This window comes from Dasypus novemcinctus, chromosome 17, assembly GCF_030445035.2.
Source record: "Dasypus novemcinctus isolate mDasNov1 chromosome 17, mDasNov1.1.hap2, whole genome shotgun sequence".
Classification (NCBI taxonomy): Eukaryota; Metazoa; Chordata; class Mammalia; order Cingulata; family Dasypodidae; genus Dasypus; species Dasypus novemcinctus.
This window is the reverse complement of record NC_080689.1, coordinates 58,275,507-58,297,482: the sequence shown is the minus strand read 5'-3', so window position 1 is coordinate 58,297,482 and position 21,976 is coordinate 58,275,507. Positions and strand designations below refer to the sequence as shown.

Below are 21,976 nucleotides of genomic sequence, written 5' to 3'. Positions count from 1 at the left end.
TCTAGGGCATGTATGAAGCCAGAAGCTCCCACATGGGAATGGGTGGCTGAGGTGAGAGCCAGCCGGGAGGTTCATCTTGATGACAGGTGGGGTGCAGATGGGCCACCAAGGCCAGGGCTGGGTTGAGGGCCAGTCATGGTCTCCAAAGATCTCCAGAGAGAGCAGAGACTTTCTTCTGAGTCTCTCCATGGTGAGTCCCACGGGTCACCAGCCAACACCACCAACATGACCTAAGAATGCCAGCCAGGTAACCATGTCCAGACCAGGGACGTTACTGTGATTGCCAGAAAAGTCAGAGGCTCCCTCCATGCACATGCCACGAGGACACACAAAGCCCCCCTCAAACATACAGATGCATGAGCAAGAGAAGTGGGGAGCAAAATCCAAAAGACTGACATTTAGTGACTGCTTAAATTCTTGCATTAGGCTGTTTTCCATTTTGGAAGAAAGTTGCCTCTTCTCACCCAATACAACTGTACCCAGCAAGAAGGATCTTGGAAGGATCAGAAAAGAAGCTTTGCAAATCTCAATTTTTAAAATCTGAGTTAGTGAGAGTAAATTTTTCTAACTTGAGACATATATTTGTCTATTTCGCTAAATTCCTAGGAATAGACTTTCTGGGTTAAAATTTATAAAAATTTCTAAAACATTTGAGAGCTGTATTAGTTTCCCAGCTGCTAAAACAAACACTATACAATGGGTTGGTTTTACAACAGTAATTTGTTGGCTCATGGTTTCAGAGGCTAGAAGGCTTGCTTTCTCCTGGTTGATATTTTTTGTCTGGTTGATCTGTCTGCTTGGCAGTCTTTGGGGTTCTTTGGCTTTTCCACCACATGGCATTGCCCATGGTGATGTCTTCTCCTTTCTCCTCCAGGTTCTGTTGACTTCTGGCTTCTGCCTATGGCTTCTCTCTTTGTGGTCTTCTCTCTAAGGCCTCTAGTAATAGAATTAGGATCCATCCTGATTCATTTGGGCCATATCTTAACTGATGTAACCTCTTCAAAAGGTCTTATTTCCAATTGGCTCACACATACGGAAATGGATTAAGAATGTTCTTCTGGGGTACATAATTCCAGGCCACCACAATGGCTATGAACACACTGCCCTCCTTGCAAAATGTGGGAACAATTTACTCTTGAGGCTCTTCAGATCAGTGGTTATGCACACAGTTGATGCCTAACGTGGGTTCAAACTTCTATTCTTCCACTTACTTGTGTGATATTTGAACAAGATGTTTCACTTTCTTACACTTCACCTTCTTCCTTTATGCAGTGGGAATGATGGTACAGTGCGGATGATGGTATCTGTCTCCTAAATACTGTTTTATACCATTACAATAATGTTTGTAGGTTGCAAAGTGTTCTGCTTAGAACACAGTGACCACCCAGTGCATGGTGGCTGCTTTACTCAATTCACCCCTCCCCATTATTAAACTTCCAGGAACCAGGCATGAAATGCTCCTTTATTTCCCTTTCACCTACACTCAGAATTATCCCTTTCTGAAATACTTACAAGTTTTATAAATGAAAATGGATTTTCATTATAGTTTTAATTTACATGTATTTAATTATGTGCCACAGAAGTTGTTTCCCCTCCCCCCCCCCCCATATTTATGGCGCATTTGATTTTCTTTGTTTTAAAAATATTGTGCTTTAATTAGGAAAAGCTTCAAAATTTGCAGGGCCCAGTGGGGGGCGGGGGGGAAGGAGGGCCTGTTGCTCATGAATTATTAAGACTTGTATGACAGCAACACAGGAACATTAAGCCAGGTACAAGGTCCCTCTACCTGGGAGTCTGGGAGACACCACAGGTCACAAGCCGGAGAAGCTGGTCCTGGTGCCATATTCTTTGTCCATTTTCTATTGGGGTACAAATGTTTCCTTAGTCCAGGGATCAGCAAACTTTTTCTGTAATGGGCCAGATAGTAAATATTTTAGGCTCCAAAAACCATACAGTCTCTGTGGCAACTACTTAACCTGGCTGTTGTAGCACAAAAGCAGCCATCGACAGGACATACACAAAATGAGTATGGCTGTGCTACAATAAAATTTTATTTACAAAAATGGTCAGCAGGCCACAGTTGGCCAAACACTGTCCTAAACAATCTTTTCCTTTCAGTCTTGTTTTTTACCAATTCCTGTATTCATTGTCATGTTCTCCCCATGGCAAGAGAATAGAAAAATCTGGTTTTTTTGCTCTACTTTTTAATTCATTTCCTGTTATTTATTGCTGAGAATGTAGACAGTAAAAATTGTGCCTTGAGATATATATTGAGACATTCTTTGTTACCTAATAAATATTGCATGGGCACTTGAAAGGAAGTTTATTCTCTGTAGAGTATAGGGTTCAAAACACATTTTTAAAATCAGCCTCATTAATTATTATTCATATTGTCTCTCTCCTTTGAACTCTTAAATATTCAGAGAGATTCTTTTCAGATTCTGCTGAGATAATGTGGTTTTCAATCGTGAGATTACAATAAATGGGAGTTATCTTAATATATTTCCTAAATATTGATGTACCCGTGCATTCCCAGGATAAATTTTACTTGTGCTTAGTATGTTATTCCTTTACTACACTGTGGGTCTTGTGTTAACGATGCTTAATTTAGGATTTAAAGTTTTTACTCAAAAGTTGTTCCTGACCGGCCCTGATTAAGATGGCGGAGCGAGAGCTTCAAGGTTACGTCCCACACGGAAGCTTTGAACGACTGGCAAGAACTGGCAGAAACAACCTCTGAAAGCTCCAGAAAACAGCTGAAGGGCTGCAGTGACGGGTAAAGGGGCAGAATCAAGCAAAAGGCCGCTTGAAAGGGGTGAGATCGCTGGTGCCCGCGGGGCCGGCAGCGCTCCCAGCGGAGGACCCTGGCCGGCGGGCGCAGGCACGTCTGGTCCAGTCTGTCTGGGGGTGGCGGGAGGGACTCGCTGTCCCAGAGCTCTCCTACAGACGCTGTGGGAAAGCCCTCAAGTTGTGCTGCCTGCGGCAAGGGATTGTTAGCAAGAGGACATGGAGGGCAGAATGGAACTGGCAAAAAAAAACAAAACAATCTGTGAACCCTGAAGATAAAATTATGTGAAATCATTCAGTCTGAGGAGCAGAAAGAGGAAAGCAGGAAGAAAAGTGAACAGAGCCTGAGAAACTTGTGGGACACCATCCAGCAAACCAAAGTATTCATTGTGGGAGTCCCAGAAGAAGAAGAGAGAAAGGGGCAGAGAGAATACTCAAAGAAATAATAGCTGAAAACTTCTGAAATTTAATGAAATACATGAATATACATATCCAAGAATCTCAACAAACTCCAAACAGAATAAACCCAAATAAAACCCACAGCATGCCATGTTATTCTCAAATTGCTGAATGCCAAAGATAAAGAGAATTCTGAAAGCTGCAAGAGAGAAGCACCATGCCATGTACAAGAAAGCCTCAATAAGATTTACTGCCTATTTCTCACTGACACCAAGGAGTCAAGAAAGCTGTGGGAAGACATATTTACAGTGCTGAAAGCAAAAAATTGCCAACTAAGAATACTATATCTGGCAAACTGTCGTTCAAAAATGAGGGAGGGCTTAAGACATTCCCAGATAAACAAAATGTGAGGGACTTCATCACCACTAGATCGACCTTACAAGAAATGCTAAAGGGAGTTGTTCTGCTGATTGAGACAACTGACTGAAGCCACATGAAGAAATAAATCTCTGGTAAAGATAAGGACATGGATAAAAATAAGTTCCAGCACTATTGTACTCCACCTTTTACTTCCTGCAGGATCTAAACGGCAGATCATAAAATGTAATGATAAACCAATAGTTTTAAACTCATAATACATAAATACATAATTTGTGAAAAGAACTACAAAAAAGTAGGGCGATTGAGAGATATATATTTAGGGTATCAAATGTAAGCCCCATGGTAACCAAAAAGAAAATATCAGAGCATATGCAAACTCATAGAGAAAGTAGAGTATAGGTTACCAGGGGTGGAGAACAGAGGCAATAGACAATTAATGCAAAATGAGTTTAGGGTTTCTTTTTTGGGGTGAAGGGAGAGTTCTAGTAATGGATGGTAGTGAGGGTACTGCAACATTGTAAATGTGAATTAATACACTATGGTACATTTGGAAGGAGTTGGGATGGGAAGATTTATGTTGTATATATGCTTCCACAGTCAAAAAAGAAAGATAAACTAAAGAGAGAGAATGACAATTAAATGCAATACATGAAACAGAATGGGATCTAGAAATGGAGGCTAAAAGGCTCAAAAGGACATTATTGGGACATAAGAAAAAATTGAAATATAAAATGTAAGCTTTATATTAATGTTAAATTTCTTGGCCTTGCTAACTGCACTTAAGATGATTGCATGGGTGGGTGGGTATTCTAGCTCATAGGAAATGTGTATGTAGGTATTATGTGTTCAAGGAGTGTCATGCATGCAGCCTGCTCTCAAGTGTGCTGAAGATGGGTGGATGGGTGGATGGACGGATGGATGGATGGATAGACAGGTGGATAGATGATGGGTAGACAGATGGAAAGATGTGGCAAGGGTGGCAAAATGTTGAAGTTGATGGATTTGGGTGTCTGGGAGTCTGGGGGTTCATTGGAGTTCTTCTATTTGGGGTTTGCATAATTTTTTGACATTTTCCTGTAAATTTGAAATTATTCCAAAATAAAAAGTTTTTCAAAGTTAGTTGTAAAATTTGTGTATGCACATGCCATCTCTGATAAATATTCAACATATGCTAGCTTCCTAAAATAGAATGGGGAACTCTCCATCCTTTTCTGTTTTCTGGAACTAGCACTGAAACTTTCTGTTACTTGGAGACTTGAGAACTTTGCACGAAACCAAATGGTCTAAAACCAAAGGATCAGCTCAGAAGGACAAAGCAGCCCCCCTGAAATACTAGGATTCCTGGAGTGAGGAAGGGCAAAAACGGAAAGATTTAACATTTTAAAAATCACCAAGCTGGACTATGTGTAACACCTTCTTTCAAAATATAGGGATTTCCCCTCTTCCCATTACAATATATTGATTTGTGAAAAAAAGGCATTTGGAAGCTAAAATTAAACTATTAATATATTTTCTTGTATATGTAAATGAATAAGTTTTGTTATCCTGCAAATATACTCCCCCTACATCCCAGATTTTGTTTATGTAATTTGAAATTTAAGTATTATTTGTTTGAATTTTTCACTTTCTCTGTTGAGAATCCATTCTTAAAAGTTTTATAATTTACTACATAACCTCATTGATAACATTGTTATGACAGTGTTTCTTGGGCCACTTCTTTTTTTTTTTATTCCATGTCTTTTTCTAATACTTTATTTCTAACATTTTACAATTCTGATGTCAATATTTTCAAGTAATTTTTTCAGCGAGTGTATATGGATGGTAAACATTTAAAAGTTTTACCTCCTTGGGAAGTGGATTTGTCTCAATGGATAGAGCATCCACCAACCACATGGGAGGTCCAAGGTTCAAACCCAGGGCCTCCTGACCTGTGTGGTGAAGCTGGCCCACACAAGGAGTGCCCTGCCACGCAGGGGTGTCCCCTATGTAGGAGAGCCCCACGGGCAAGAAGTGTGCCCAGTAAGGAGAGCCACCCTCCGTGAAAAAAGTGCAGCCTGTCCAGGAGTGGGTCCACACACATGGAGAGCTGACCCAGCAAGATGATGCAACAAAAAGAGACATAGATCATGGTGCCGCTGACAAGAATACAAGTGGACACAGAAAAATACACAGTGAATGGACACAGAAAGCAGACAACTGGGGGGTAGGGAAGGGGAGAGAAATTAAAAAACAAGTCTTTAAAAAAAAAAAGTTTTGCCTCCTAGAAATCTTATTACATATAAGTATTGTATTGTCCTGCTTCTTGTCTTAATTACTGATTCCTTGTCTCTTAAATTTTAATTCCTGAATTATTTCTTCTTGAGTTCTAGGAAAAGCTTCTAAACTTGTTTTCAGATGGCTTTAATCTGCTTTCTGCAATATTCCTTCCAATGGATTTGAATATTCAAAAATAGCATATTTTCTCTCTAAAAGCTTGCTATTTTCAACTTATTACTTTCTCATGACTGACTGCTCTTTTTTTGTTGTTGATGCCATTTCATCTCAAAATTTACTAAGAATACTAATTAGACACATATTTGTTTAAATGTCCTCAATGGTCATTGCTATTTTTTTATATAGTAACTATTACATTTTAAGTGTTTTTTTAAAAATCTTTATTTACTTTTTGGTTAACTTCCTGAAGAAAATTACTCCTACTCCTCTTCCTAGGAGAATTCATATCTATCTGAAAATGTCTCTCTCTGTTTTCTTCACATGTAAGTGACATCTTGAGTAGGTATACCATTTTAGGTCACAAATTGTATCCATCAGTATTTACCACCATTTAATACTGCAGAGCCTTTGTAGGTAACCTGTGTTTTCTTCCTGTTCATAAAATTCTTCTTGAATTTAAAAATTTTGAAATTAAAAAATTTCAGGAAATGTTTTAAGTATTGGTTTCTTTTAATGGATTAGTTAATTTTGACTTGTACTTGATAAATCTATTCAATCTGAATTTTCAAATTTTCTCAGAAAAGTTTACTTCTATTAAATCTTTGAACATTTCTGCTGGACTATACTTTAGTAACCCAAATTATCTGGTATTTTGTATATCTTTTTGTCATTCCTATTTACCATACCATATTCTCTCTCATCACTTTTATCTATCCTATTTTTTTTTTCTTTAAATTGTGAGAATTTCTGAAAGATGCTCTCATCCTTTATTTCATTTCCTATCTTGTCAGTTCTTCTCTTTACTGGGTTCTTATATATTGCTTTAAATTTTCCATAGTATTTTACATTTCCTTAACTGTTCTAGCTCCCTTGTCTTCTCATTTCATTTTTAACTCCTTTTACAAATGAAAATGTGTTAAAAAGAAAAACAAAAAAATCAAACAGTTTAATTTTATTGACATCAAAAAACACACAGTGCTTAAAACTGGTCTCTTCCCTTTGGAAAAACTTTTCATAAATATGTTCCTCTTCCACATCAGGAATTTTGTTTATTGGCTTATTTTAAGTCACTAAAATTTAGCAGGCCCTATTTTCGTCCTTGAATGCAGAAAGGTGTATGTGGACCTCTAAGTCTACTATTTGCTCTCCACATAGAGTGCTTTTGGTCTTCCCACTCTTCCAGTCTTCCCTGAGAAGAGAAGAGAGTTGTAAGACTTGATGGATCAAGCAGGCCGATGTTACTGTTCCATCAGTCAGGGGGGAGTGGACCCTAGTCCTTTCCCACAAAGAACTTCATCCTCACAAAGTGTATTTGTTAGTTTTAGACATGCCGACATCAACTCCAACTTGCCATTCGGAGGTTTATCTTGGTCAGGTCTCTGCTCTACGTTCGCATTGTGGAGCTGGCCGCATTCCTGACCCCTAGGGCATCAGAGGAGTCCATGCAATCAAAGACAGAACTCTGCCTGCTGAGAGACCCAGGATCTATGGGAAGGACTGGGAAACTCTGAATAGAATCACTGTCATGAAGATGCTGGGTTTTCAAGGTCTCTCTCTTTTGTGGTTTAATTTTCCCTTCTCCCGCCCAGGACCGCTGATTGGTAACAGGCTCCAAGAGGATAGTTCCCATCGCTCTCATGTCCCACTCTTCACCCAGCACTCACATCCAGATTTAGTGCTGTTCATGGGTCCCTCCAAAATCTTCCTCTACATAATTTTCAACAACGTGGCAACAGAGTTGAAAGTAGGCCCTGGATCACTTCAAACTCAGTCATCTGCTTTGATTCTAGTATAATGTCTTATAAGTTTGCGGCATGCTATCATCACTGCCCTTTAGTCTCTGGACCTGATACAGGCTTCCCTTAAGACTTTCTCTTTTTGGAGGGTGGGGCAGTTTTAGATGATTGTGGGGAAAAAGGCTGTGGGAGAAACTGACTCTCTGTCATAAACAAACTTTCTTTACTTTCTCATCTCTCATTAAGCCCTTGTTTCATTAAATTTTAGTTTCTGCAGTTATCATGCTCTGAAAGAGCACTTCTAAAAGTCACCAGTGCCTTTATTTCTGCTAAAGGTATAGCCTTTTCTCAGTTCTCATTCTGCTGGACCTATATAATATGCCATTCATGAATCCAGCAAACAAAAATTTTTAATGCCTGTTAAGTCCTTTTGACTCTGTAAAGATGAATAATTACAACACTTGACTTTCACTGACTACTTACTAAGCAGTCGGCCTTGGGTTGAGCACTTTATATTTATAGCCATTTAATAATAATCAACACTTAATGAGCACTTCCTATGTGCTCTACTCTGTTCTGAGCACTTTATATTGGAGCATGGAAAGGCATTATAGCTCAAGGGTTAGTTCAGGGAACTGTGAAGACAGTTTGGTTGCAAAGTACAAGGGTGCATGTTGTGATAAGAGTTCACCTTGGGAAAACACAGTGACCTGAGCAAGAACACCTTCTTGAATATCTTGTTAAAGAGTTTATACTTTAACTTGAAGGCACTTCAGAAGTTTTAAAGAGAAAGGGTTGGGGGATGGGGAAAGTAGTATCAAGATTAGAGATCTGTGTTCTAAAAGATCAAACGGGTACCAGTACTGAGAACACAAGGAGATTGGGGGCAGGGGTGGCAGTAAAGTAAGGAGGCAAAGAGGCCAATCTAGAGAATGTTTCAGTGTCCTTGCCTCAAAGGTACAGTTCTCAGCTGTTCTCTTCCTACTGCTCCTATGCTTCATCTCAGCTCCTTTTAGAGGAGTCTCTTCCTCTGTCCAGCCCATCATCTTGGCATCCCTCTTGGACCCTGACCATCTTTCTCTTCACACACCATCTCTTTTCCCGGAGGATTTTAACCACAGCCACATTTTCAACTATGCCCTGCAGACTAACAACTCTCAAGTCTTTATTTTCACTTTCAGGGTATAAATCCAACTGCCTGCTCAACATCTCCACCCAAAAATCCCATAGCCCTTCAGACTCAACATGTCCACATCAAATGCCTCTTTCCTTCTGAAGTCTGCTCCTTGCCATTGCAGCTCTTTCCTCTCCCAGTCAATCACATACAATTGCTCGGCAAGTCTATAAAAGAGTTCCCAATTTCATTTATCCTTTTCCTTCATTGCCACTACAAGAATAATAGTAACATATATATATTTCCAAAACACATACACTCTTGCCACTTTTGCCCTTAAAACCTTTACTATCATAATCTATTCTTTATGGCATAAAATCCAAACTCTTTCCAGATTCTTTACCTGTCACTCTCCCCATCATGCTCCCATCACAAGTATGTGCCACTTTGTCTTCCTGTATGTTGTTCCTTTGCCAGAAATGCCCTTCCTTTACTTTGTCATCTGGAAAAATCCTACTCACCTTTCAAGTTTCAGCTCCAAAGTCACCTCTTCTATGATTATTTTCACCAACTCTTTCCCCAGCCCATTGTTTCTTCTACTAAACTGCAAGCCCCTTGAGAGCCAGGAACACGTCTTAAGCATTTGGTAATTGCAGAAGTCTAGCACAGTGTAATAAATATTGAATTCAATTGGTGTATTGCTGCCCTGGCCATATAGACCTGCTTGGAATCTATGGAGGTGACTTTTGTCAGAGGACAACATCCTCCTTCTCTAGTGGTTATTACCACCACCACCATCATCATCATCTGTCATTCGGGCACTCATTTGCCAAATGCTTGGTCAAAGGTTTTAATCTGATCTGATCTGATCTGATCTGATCTTTACAACACTTCCAGGAAGCAGAAACTATTATACTCATTTTATAGGTGAAAAAACTGAGGTTCACAGAAACTAAATAACTGGCCTAATGCCACAAAAAGCTTAGTGAAAGACTGAGCTGGTATTTGAAACCCAAGAAGTGTGATTCCAAGGCCTGTTCTTTTAAACTTTATGCTTGAGTCTCATTTGACTCTCATGAGGTGGGGGGCAGTTTTCTTATCTTTCTATTCAGTTTTAGGATTTATTTTGGTAGTGAAGAATCCATATCACAATCACCGGGAAAGCCTTCCCAAAATATATATGCTTGCTTCAGCCCCCTTGGGTTCTGATGTGATTGGTTTCACATATTCATTTTCAAAGTCTACAATTTCCACTGCTCTTCTTATCACTGAAACCTCCCCACTTTTTCTTGAGACAAATGCTCATCCTACTTAGATGTGGTCTTAGGGTGCTGTAGAATCAGTATCATTGGCATACCTGATTGTAGTACTTTAGACAGGACTTCTCAACCAAGGTAGAACCACCCCACAAGAGGCGTTTAGAAATTGTAGAAGCATTGATGGATTACCAAAACAAGCAGGAAGACTAGTGGCATTTAGAAGCATGGATCAGGAGTGCTAGGCATTCTATAATGCACATGGCAGTCCCTTATGATGAAAAGTTATCCAACCCTAAATGCTAATAGCATTGAGAAACAATGGTTGGAACCCAGCTACTCTCCAAACTCTGAATCAGCCTCTGCAGTATATGGACATCCTCTCTGCTCAGCTGTTGCAGTGTTCCAACCTTCCTCCCTCTCTCCAGTCTTTCAAATTTTGATATTTAATTTTGGAAACTCTTATATTCCACAAATTATGGAAAAAGAGATTATCTTTCAAATATATTCATGTAATGGTTAGGTGGCAGGAAAACATGTCTAATTTCCATGTTTACCTTCCACTTTATCTAAGAACAAGCTATGTACACTCTTTGCCCCCTGCGCCCTGCAATGGTTCATCTACATTATAGGAGGGACTGGAAAGGGAGGAAAAAAGCAGGAGCCATCACTGCCTCGTGGGCATATTTGAATTATCACATCTGACAGTAATTCCAGGCTAATACACATATCCAAGACAAGGCCCAAAACTGACCTTCTCCCAGAAGTTTTATCTCCTTACCCCCGTCAGTGGCTACTCATTTTTTGCTTACTGAAGCTCCTCAGGACAGTGTATACTTAATTATATGTTTACAGTAGAGGATTTAAGGCCAGCCCATACCCTTCTGGACACATGGGAAAACTGCACTGCTTCATTCCCTTTTTCATAGGATAAGACCATGTGACTAGTTCTGGACCATGGATTTTGGGTATAAAGATGAGGGTCACCCTTCTGGCTGGGGCATTTCATGACCAGCAAGAGACTTTCTGCATTTTCTTCCCTTGTAGCCACAATGGTGGAAGCAGCTGTCAAGAAGTCTTCAGCTGGCCCAGGACGCCAAGCAGAGGTCCTGCTGATCCACTTCGTACATGTAGCATGTGCAAAAACTAGACCTTTTTTGTTCGGTGTCACTGAGATTTCGTGGTTGATACCACAGCATTACCTAACCTACCTCGATTGATTCAATGTTCTTTTACATGTTTAGATACTTTTCATCTTTGTACGTAGATGGTGAGTCAGCGAGGCTTGGGTTTGATGCATAGTCTCACCACTTAGAGTGACCTTGGCTAAACTTCTAACTTCAGTTTCCTCATGTGTGTAATGGTGATAATGACTGTACTGACCTTAGGGTGGTTGTGAAGACTGAATGGGATCACACAGACAAAATGCTTGCCTCAGAGCCTGAGATAGCTCAGTAATATTACTTATGATTTCTTCTTCTTACTGATCTAAAATTGACCTTACCCACCTCTGCCCCAAATCCTCAATGGGACAAGCCTTCAGCTTTGACCACCGAGAGCCCTTCTAATGTCTTTCTACCTACAAATAGTCCAGGACTGCTTCCTGCTCCTTTTGCATTCCTTGCAGCCCCCAGAACAGGACATTGCATGCAAGAGGCGTTGTGTTAGACATGCTTAACAGAGAACTCATGTGATCAGAATTAAGAACGTATTTTTGCCAAATGAATGAAAGAATCAGCTCAGGCAAATTGAAGAAATCCAGCTACTTGTTCAGTATGAACCTGGCATGTCTGGGAAACATTTCAGGAAATGTTCAAATACTCTCTTTGTCTTTTGTTGCAGAGAGATCAGTGGGAGAGGAGAGATCCAATCTCCTGGCCACACACCAAAAATAGACACACGTTCAAATTAGCATAAAGCAAATTCTATTTGCATTTATGCGACAGCCAGATCTCACTAACGGATGTCAGAGTTTGTTCCTGGACTACTGGGAGTCCTCTAGCATTTGGAGATAATGACAGGTTATCTTAGGACAGGCGCCTTCCTCTAACACTCCTGGATTCTATTCTCAACTTGACACTGAGTTTTACCAGGTCTCCACAGCTAAGGAAAGTAGATGTAATTACTTGGCTGACCGAGATAGAAACACAAAACAAAGCAAAACAAAACAAAACACTTTGGCCTTATTTATTTTGATATTTTGACCCATATTACCAGTTCTACCAACAATTATCTGGCCTAGTAGTTCCTGTCTAAAGCTGAAACTTAACTGGGGACAATTTAAAACCATCCACAGAATCAGTCTCAATATAAAAAAGACATTCCTGGTCCCTGAGAAACTACCTTTCTCTAATGCCTTTTAGAATTATTATTCTAGCATTTTCAAGGTAACTTTTAATAGACTCTTCGTTTTCCTTATTTAGATCCAATTTTGCATTTGCATTACTTTAAGGTCTCTTCCAAAGTATTTCTGAAAACAAGCCACACGTGTATGTTTTAATACATCTCCAGGGTTGAATCTAAAACATCAGGTCCAACCTGACCAAATCACTAATTTACCAAACTTTTTTTGAGTGCATCATCATCAAATGTCCTGAAAGCACCTTAGCATCTGATTTATCAGTTAACCTCCCAAGATCTCTGATCTCTGTAGGGTGCAGGGGGTTGGAGTCCCTGAAGCTTTCAATCAACCACAGCTGATCTGACCACAGAGCAGTAGCTCCTCAATGAAATAAACTTAATTGCCTTTTGCACCATCATTTACTGAATCTCTGCCGCAGGGACTTTTAATTCCTGGAATCCATCCAGTACCTCTAGTTGTGCTGCCATGTGCTTCTCATTATGACCCAACTGTACAGAGCACTATGACATGTGGAAAGACCTGGGCTAGGAGTTAGGAGCAGACATTGTCCTAGCTAAGTCATCATCTAATCCTAGGTCCTTGGGCAGGCCACTTAATCCAGTGGGTTGAACAAAGGTTTAACAATTACCTCATCTGTTAGTTAGGGACAGTAGTATTTGCCTGACCAGCCAAAGAAGGTAGGCCTTGGGGCACCTGTAAGACAGTGTGAAAGCATTTGTGAAACTTAAGCTCCAACTCTAAAGATTTCTTTTGTTAAGTCAATAGCTGGGAACCAAGAAGGTCTTTTTCTTTTTCCAACATTCTACCTAGCAGTGAGGTTCCCAGTCTATGCTATAAAACTCTGTTTAATGACCACATCCCTTGAGTACATAACACAGAATAATGGTCATACAGCTCATCACAACCCTGAGATCACCTGTGGGTGCTGGGGTTGGAAGTCTGGGGTGACAGGCAAGATGGGGTCACTTCATGGAGGGAAAGGCAAAAGAGAAATTGGTGCCGAATGAAGGAAGAAGCAGAAGGAGAAAATTGGGAACTCTCCTGGGGAAGGACCCCGTGGTAAGCCTGTGGAGGGGCTTTTAAAAAGGATTTAGAGGTACAGGAAAAAAGTGAGAAGTTATAGGGCTTTGTGAGGCCCTATAAATGAAACTGTTCAGTGCCTGTTCCCACCCTCCAGCCCACCATCTCCTCTACTCTTGCTTCCAGCCTGCCAATATGTTTTTGAAGTCTTAATGGTATACGCTAATATACCTAGCACCTCCCTTACATCCAAAGTGATAAATAGCTCTACATAAAATAAGACTGATACACGATATAAAAGTATCTCCTGGGGAAGTGGACTTGGCCCTAAGGGCGTCCATCTATCACATGGGAGGTCTGCGGTTCAAACCCCGGGCCTCCTTGACCCGTGTGGAGCTGGCCCACGCACAGTGCTGATGCGCGCAAGGAGTGCCCTGCCACGCAGGGGTGTCCCCCGCATAGTGGAGACCCATGCACAAGGAGTGCACCCCATAAGGAGAGCCGCCCAGCGCAACAGAAAGTGCAGCCTGCCCAGGAATGGCACCACACACACGGAGAGCTGACACAACAAGATGACACAACAAAAAAAGACACAGATTCCCGTGCTGCCCACAACAACAGAAGCGGACAAAAAGAAGAACATGCAGCAAATGGACACAGAGAAGAGACAACTGTGGCGTGGAGAGGGGGAAGGGGAGAGAAATAAATAAAATAAATCTTTAAAAAAAAAAAAAAGTATCTCCTGGATAACAGAAGGGCTCTGTGAGGGAGGAAAGGTACCAAGGAGTTCATGTCTATGGGTGGGGTGGGTTAATTGGGAGTGCTCATGTCAGAAGCCCCTTAAAAGAGACTAAATTGTCCCCTTACTGTTTTTCTCTGGACAGAGACAGGCGTTCTAAATCTGACTTATTAAATCCCTGATTGCATTCCCAGCGATCTCCTTTTCCTGATTATAACCAGAAAAGCATGTTTAAATGAACATGAAATTCCATCGGGAGACCTTGTGCAGCCCAGGGCAGCAGCCCAGTCGCCAAAACCGCTAATAATGCCCTACTGTGTTACTGTGGGATTCTAGGTTATCATTAGGGAGTCTCTGCTCCTGGTTGAAAAAACATGACGTTCCATTAAATGTAATTCTGGGCTGCCTCCAGGCCATAGATGCATCCTGCTTAAAGCTGAAATGCGCTGAGATTCAATGTCATGGAAAAAAGGGGGCCGGTCACTTGGCAAAAGGGAGCTGAAGAGGTGGGGAGGGGCTTAGTAGATTCACTCCCCTGGGATCCACTGGGTTCAGCCTATAGACAGTATCTTACCAGCCAAGGGATCTTGGAAGGCCAAGGAAGAAACAAGTCAGCATTCTTTCCCTTTCGACTCTGCTGTGGATTTAGGTGCTGGACAGCACTACTGGAGGCAGTTCTTTGTAGGACAGAAGACCACCGTCTTTAGGGGCCAGCCAGGGTCCTGATGGCCATCACTGGCTTTGGCCACCCCCCAGCTCTGCACAATCACAGAAAATAGCCTGGATTGAGCTGGCAGGCTGGAGGTGTGTGCGCTATCAGACCTCGTTCTAGCAAGGTTTTTATTCGCCACTCAAATATTCCTCTCTTCAAGCAATAGGGCAACTCAAGGAAGTCAGAGGAGTCCACCTGAATATAGAAGTAGGTCCCTGCAAAGACCTCCCCATCGTTTTTTCCTGGAGTGTTTCTGGGTCCCCAATGAACTGCAAAGGATCCCATGGGCATTTGGAAATGTACTCTAAAATTAAATATAAAAGAAACCATGCCGCCTATCATAGTGAGACCTTTGGAGCTCAGCACACTGGTTAGAGACCCACCTTCACTTGAAATGATTCCTTAAAAACTCAAAATAACTCAATTTTGTTGATTTTAAGAGTAATATATGTTCAGTGTAGAATATATGGGAAATTCAGAAAAGTATAAAAGCAGAATTTAAAAATTCTCTCATATAGAGAGAAATGCTATTACCATATAGATAAATATAAACACACATATCTATGTTTAACTTTTTTACAAACATAGAATCATAATGCATAATTGCTAATTGTATTTTTACCTAAGGCTATGTTGTGGCTATTAATGATTTCTCCTAAAACATTTGACAAGCATGCATAATATGCATATTCAATACTATATATATATATATATATAAATACTATATATATATATAAATACTATATATATATATATATATAAAACCTAAATAAATTTCCTGTGGTTGGACATTTAGGCAGCTTTTAGCTGTTTATTATAAACAGCACTGCTCTGAACAAACATGTAGGCACTTCGTTATGACTATCTTGCACTCTTTTCTTTAGGACATGGAATTGCTGGATTGAAAAGCAGACCAACCCCCATTTTAAAAAAACATTTGATACATGTTGTCAAATTATCCTCTAGCCTACACTGACCACTATGGAAACCACTAGCCACATGTGGCTATTTAAATTTAAATTAATTAAACAAAATTAAAAATTTACTTCCTCAATTGCAGTAGCCACATTTCAAGGGCTAGGAGCGATCGTATTGTTCAACACAGATATAGAACACTGCTGTGGTCACAGAAATTTCTATTGGACAGTGCAGGTCTAGTAAGACTATACCGATTTCTGTTTTCCTTAGTTAAGAGAAGACAGTGCCTACTTCATACATCCTGGCCAAGAATGTATTACGTAATTTTAAAGAATATTTGCCAACACAATAAAAATTATATCTTGTGTGATTTTTTTCATTTCTTAGATTACCAGTGAAACCGAACATTTTTGTTTGCTTATTGACTTTCATATATGTTTCTTCTTTTGTGAATTATTTATGTCCTACGCCTATTTTCTACTGGGATGATCTTTGCTTATTGCTTTTTTATATATTAATATCAATCTTTAGAAAGTAATTTATGCTGCAAAACATTTTGTACTTGTTATTTAGTTTTTATTTTTATTTATGGCATTTTTTCATATATGTAAATGTAGAATTTTAGTATATTCAATCTCTTCTTTTTCTTTATAGTTTCTGCACTGTTGTCATGTTTTAAAAGCTCTAAACCTAAGATTATAGCAATATTCCTCTCAATTTTCTTCTGGTACTTTCATCATTTCATTTTAAATTTTAAATGCTTTCTGAATTTATTTTGTAATTTACTTTTCCTAAGTTGTCAACCACTTGTCCAAGAGCCATTTTTAAAAATAATTAATTCATTTCTCATGGGTTTAAAATTCCTCTAAATTCTTACATGTATTTGGACCTATGTCTAAATTTTCTATTCTGTCTACCTATACTTTGGCCTTTAACCTTCTGTTTTAATTAATTTGCCTTACACTTAAGGTTAGAAATATTTCTTTAGTATTTTTTTCCAAAAATGTTCTAGCTCTTTTACCTGTTTATTCCCTAAGATATAAACTTAGAATCATTTTGTTAAATTCTTCCCAACACCAAAATAATTTTTTAGAACTCTGATTGAAAAGCTTAATTAAATTTAAAGATTAATTTGGGGAAAAATGATTTCTCTAAATCTCTCTAGAAATACTGATTCTAAAGTATTGAGTCATCCCATTCAGGAATCTGGTGATTTGCCCATTTTTTTTCAGATTTTTCTCTATGTTTCTCTGAACTGGCTTTTTCAAAAGCAAGACTGGAGAATATCTCAGAATATTTTCAGACCCATGGTCTCTGAAACTGAGCTGGTACCCCCCCGCTACTAGAACTAAAGAAAGAAATTCCATTTTTTAGTATTGGAGTATATACTTAGTGTCCACCTTCTCATAAATCTAAAGGAAAGAGATCTTACTTTTCATCCAAATAATCTGGAGTTCAAAACAGCCTCTATGGAAAAAAAAAAACCCCAACTCCAGGGGCAACTGCAAAGCACATTTGGTGTCTAGCTAGCCAGCTTATTTTGCAGGACTCTTTTTCCAACTCCCAAATACTTTCCAGTCTGTGAATTTCATCTCTATAATACCACTGTAAGAGCAAGCACCTCTCCTGGCACTTGGGAGCTTACGCAATTGTAATGAACACAGATCTTCTCTGAGGGGCTTTTTAGTTTTGAAGCTTGTTTTCCGTAGATAGCATGACGCTTCCTCGAGTGACCGTGACTGGGATAATCAATGGGGATTTGGAAATGCTCAGTTGCTCAGAGTTCAGCCTTCCTGTGAGTCAAGTCCTGAAGGAGAACCACTATCCGTTTTAGTAAGGAAACCAGGGCTCCTGCACCGCCTTGGTAGCCCACCGGCCAAAGGGCCAAAAGCTTGAATTCCCCACATCAGTGATTCTCAAGAGAAAGCGGAGGAGGAATCTACCTGCACAGAACGTTGGGCAGTATCTGAAAACATTTTGGATTGTCACCATAGGGTGGGAGTGGGAGCTCTCCTGGCATCGGGTGGGTAGAGGCTGGAGATGCTGCTAAACATCCTACCACGCACAAGGCAGCCCCGGACAACAAAGAATTACCTCAAACGCCCACAGCTCCGAGGCTGAGAAACCCTGCCTTACAATTCCACGAACCGCCTAGTCAGCAATTAAGAACAAAGGTAATGCATCAGGAGGGCAGCCGCTTATAAAATGAGACAATCGATTTTTAAAGGTCCACGCTTACTTTGGAGTCGCCTGAAAGTTCTGCCTCGGGTACGCAAGCCTTTCTCACTAACGTCTCTAAAGCACATGGGAAGGGTTCGCGGGAACCTAGTAGGTCAACAGCATCCTCACTCTCTTGCACACTCCTCGGTTACGGAAAGCAAGACAGAAAAGAAGCCTGTCCCCCCCCCCCCCCCCCCCAAACAAGCAGCGACGCCTCCTCTGCGGGCTGGGACAGCCGAGAAGGGCGGCGAGGCGCGCTCCCGCAACAAAGGCGCCGCGCTGGGGCAGAGGCCGTCTCCCCGCAGAGCCCGGCGCTCTTGGTCCCTCGGGATGCGCGCTTGCCCCGAGCACCCTGACGACCAGCCCGGCCGGGGGAGAAAGCATCAGTTTAGAGCCAACTTCAAGTAGAACAACTTCCAGCACTTACTTGTCCAAAATGAAGTACAGGTCAAATCCCCCGTAGCAGGCTGGACCCCCATCCTCCCTGCGTCCCCCTTGTCCGGCGCAGATGAGCACAAAAGTGGCCAAGGAGAGACACTTGAAGCTAATCCCGAGGGCTTTCTGCTCCACGGTGGCCATGACCTGCAGCCCACGGAGAGGGTCAGGTCCTCTCTTTCCCACGCTTCTCGAACTTGCCCAGGACCCTCACGGATGCGCCATCCGAAGGCCCCTCCTCTCGGGCCCTTTATTCCCCCCTCGCTTTCTTGAAACTCCCCGGAAGCAATTGTCTGGAGGAGTTCAAGATTTTCCTTCTGGTTTCCGCTTCGATTTTGTTTCTGGGTTTCAGGTTTCAGGAATCCCAATACTGTATTCCGCTTTTTGAAAGGGCGCTGCTCCTGACTGGGGCCGGCGGGGCGCTTGGGAGGCTGCGCCGAGGTTTTGCAATTGAAGCAGTTCCGTCCTGACGGTTCTTTGTCCCCAATTTTAAGTAATATGGGTTGGGTTTCCAAATTGTTCTTGGTTGGGGCAGTGTTTTCCCTTTTCTCCCTCCTCACTAGTCCCCTTTCTTATTTTATGGGGGAAGACGGTTCAAATGGTGCCACCTTGTGGCGACAGACGGCGTAAAACACGCTTCGGCATCCTCGGGAGTGTGGCTTGAGGGGGAGGGACTTGGAAGCTCCGGATAGAAGTTTTCTTTTTTTATCATTTTCATGTGAGCTGTGCATGTTTTCTTATGACTTCCTTTTCCTACACATCTTATCTTTCTCCAATACTCTCCCCCATTCCTAGTTTTCTCTCTGACTTTTAAGAAAACCCAGTCTCCTTAACTTTCCTATCATAACTACGGATATGATCACTGTAAACATTTGGTGAGAAATTTCCTCCAAACACAGTGACTCCGACCCCAGGCAGGGACTTCTGCAAAGGAGCCATTGTGCAAATAAAGTAGAGGAGAATGGGACTTCGTGGTCTGAATCATCCAAGCGACCTTACATAATCTTAATGCGGATAATAAAAGACCGTTGAAGCTCAGTCACATGGCTGAAAACAACAAAAACAGTCCCACAGAGTGTGGTGCTCAAAGGCTGCTCCAGGCATGGAACAGCTGAGCCTTCTAGACTGTCTCCATAGTTGAGAAATTCTGTGATAATAGCTCTTTTTTTCAGCCTGTGAACTTTGACTTTCCTCCCCATCTTTGGCATGAGACAGAGGAAGTAAACAGCTTTGGAAGAGTACACAGCCTGAAGTTTTCATGAATCTATCATGCTTTATTTTTCTTCCAATACAAAGCCATCTGAAGAAAATGTCAGGCTCATAACATCTCCTTTTCCCCATTCCCCAAAGTCTTTCCCTCTGCAAGGACCCTTTCCTAGTCAGAAAGGACCTGTTTACGGAGAAAAGAGTTGGCAGAAATCCTATGATCCTAGACCTGTGGTGGTTTTTGGTGTATAGCATCCCCATATATATTTTGGTAATTTTACTACATGTAATATGTACATGGCTGTAATCAATATATACTACTGTTCTGTGTATTTCCAAAATTTACAAAACTTTTTATCATACTGAGCATATTATTTTGCAACTTGTATCCCCCCATTATGTTTTTCAGATTTATTTTGCATATTCATGTACTCATGCTCATTTAATTTGATTGTCACAACTTTTTCAATTGTATGACTAAATAATATTTTATTGACCTACCTCCTGCTGTCAGAGAAAAAAAATGAGTACATGGCATCAAAGCAGTTTGTGGCTGGTAGGCAATTTCTGTGCTAGAAAATAGCTTTTCTAAAGTAGGATGGGGCAGTGGGTCCTTTTTGGAGTGGCCTCTGAGCCCTCAAGTCCAGGAGGGATCCCAGTCCTTGTTCCACATGTCTTCCACCCTGGGGGTCCTCAATGCACATTTATGTTCCATTCCTAGGACTGCTTCTCCAGACACACCTCTCCGATTCCCCTTGTGAGCCTTGAAGACCCTTAGTCCCAACGTGATCATCCATGGTGGTCCCACCCACCACCTGTGTACCATGGAGTCCTAGAGTCTTGGAATGCATCATTAAACAATAATCCTATTGCCAAGTAAGTCTGGGAAATTGGTCAAGAAATCTTGGAGATTCATAAGGTGTTGTACTAGCTCACCTCCAAAATCATCCCCAATGTACCTAATCTCCTCATGGTCGTACCCTTGCATTGTCCCTTTCCACCCTGAATAAGACTGCCCTTAGGTAATTAATAATGTAGTGCAGACATTATGGCATGTGACTTCTGAACCTAGGTCATAAAAGCTAGTGCCGTTTCCCCTTGCCTTCTTGCAGCTGGGGGAACCCACTTATGTCACAAAGATACTCAGGCAGCCCTCTAGAGCAGTCCATGTGGCAAGAAACTGACTTCTCCTGTTGATAGTCAACGTCAATTTGCCAGCCATGTCAATGATCCATCTTGGAAGTAGATTCTCCAGCGTCAGTCAAGCCTTCAGTTAACTGCAGGCTGATGTCTTGACCGCTAGCTGATGTCTTGAATGCCATCTCATGACAGGCTCCATGTCAGAATCATTCTGCTAAGCCACCCCCAAATTCCTGACACACAGAAATTAAAAGCTAATGAATGTTTATTTGTGTTTTCAGCCTCTAAGTTTTGGGGATATTTGTTATGCAAATAATAGATAGCTAAATAACACAAATTAAAGCTTTGAGAATTTCTGTAAGGAAAAATATTGTTTAACTGTGTTTGCCAGACTCATTTGACCATGATGCTATTCTTCTCCAATAACACTTATTTACATCCACACTTTGGGCATTACTGCTCTAAGGAAAAATAAATAATCAGGGAGAGATTCAAGTACTCTAACCTAATATGCCTCTCCCATACCTTCACCCCGTGAACATACCCTTTCACATTGTAGTGCAATGATGGAAAAGAAGGTGGGAAAATCTATAGAAATGGTGTGGGTAGATGAAGGCAGGAAAAGTGGGGAAACTGAGTGGTATGACAGAGATAAGAAAACATGGCGGAGAGAATATTTGTTAGTGACATGATTGGCAAGAAATAGGAAAGGGCTTGAATGTAAGAAGGGGTATGGGTGACAGGGGGAGCCAGGAAGACATTAGGACTGTTTCTTCTCATTCTCATGCCCTCAGGGCCCTCTCTGGTCCTTTAGAGTTTGGGTGGCAGGGAAAGTCTTGAGAGCTTTATAGACAAAACAGCTTAGGAAGTTAGCTTGAAAGGGAACCAGGAATTATCCTAATGGAGCTCTTCAAAGTTAGAAATACCATTATCAAAGGCAGATGAGGGCATAGCATCCAGAAGGAAAAGGAAATTCAGTGTGAAACAAAATTATGGGAAAGGAGAGAGAATGCAAGAGGCTCCCTGGGACAAAGAAGGCAGAGAGATAGTTGGAGGGATTCAGATATCTGAGTGCCTCCGCTGCCTCTGCCTTTCTTCCAAGAATCTAGAAAGTGGTC

The 21,976-nt window shown here is 41.1% G+C and overlaps 1 protein-coding gene across 1 annotated transcript in view; it reads right to left on the bottom strand.

The window, feature by feature from the left end:
* ANTXR1 (ANTXR cell adhesion molecule 1) overlaps positions 1-19,135 on the bottom strand; it is a 253,844-nt gene extending 234,709 nt beyond the window's left edge. The window contains exon 1 of the mRNA XM_004449198.3: positions 18,505-19,135. Coding sequence (XP_004449255.1) covers positions 18,505-18,656 — 152 coding nt within the window. The 5' untranslated portion in view covers positions 18,657-19,135. The remainder of the gene's footprint in view (positions 1-18,504) is intronic.
* Positions 19,136-21,976: the final 2,841 nt, after the last annotated feature.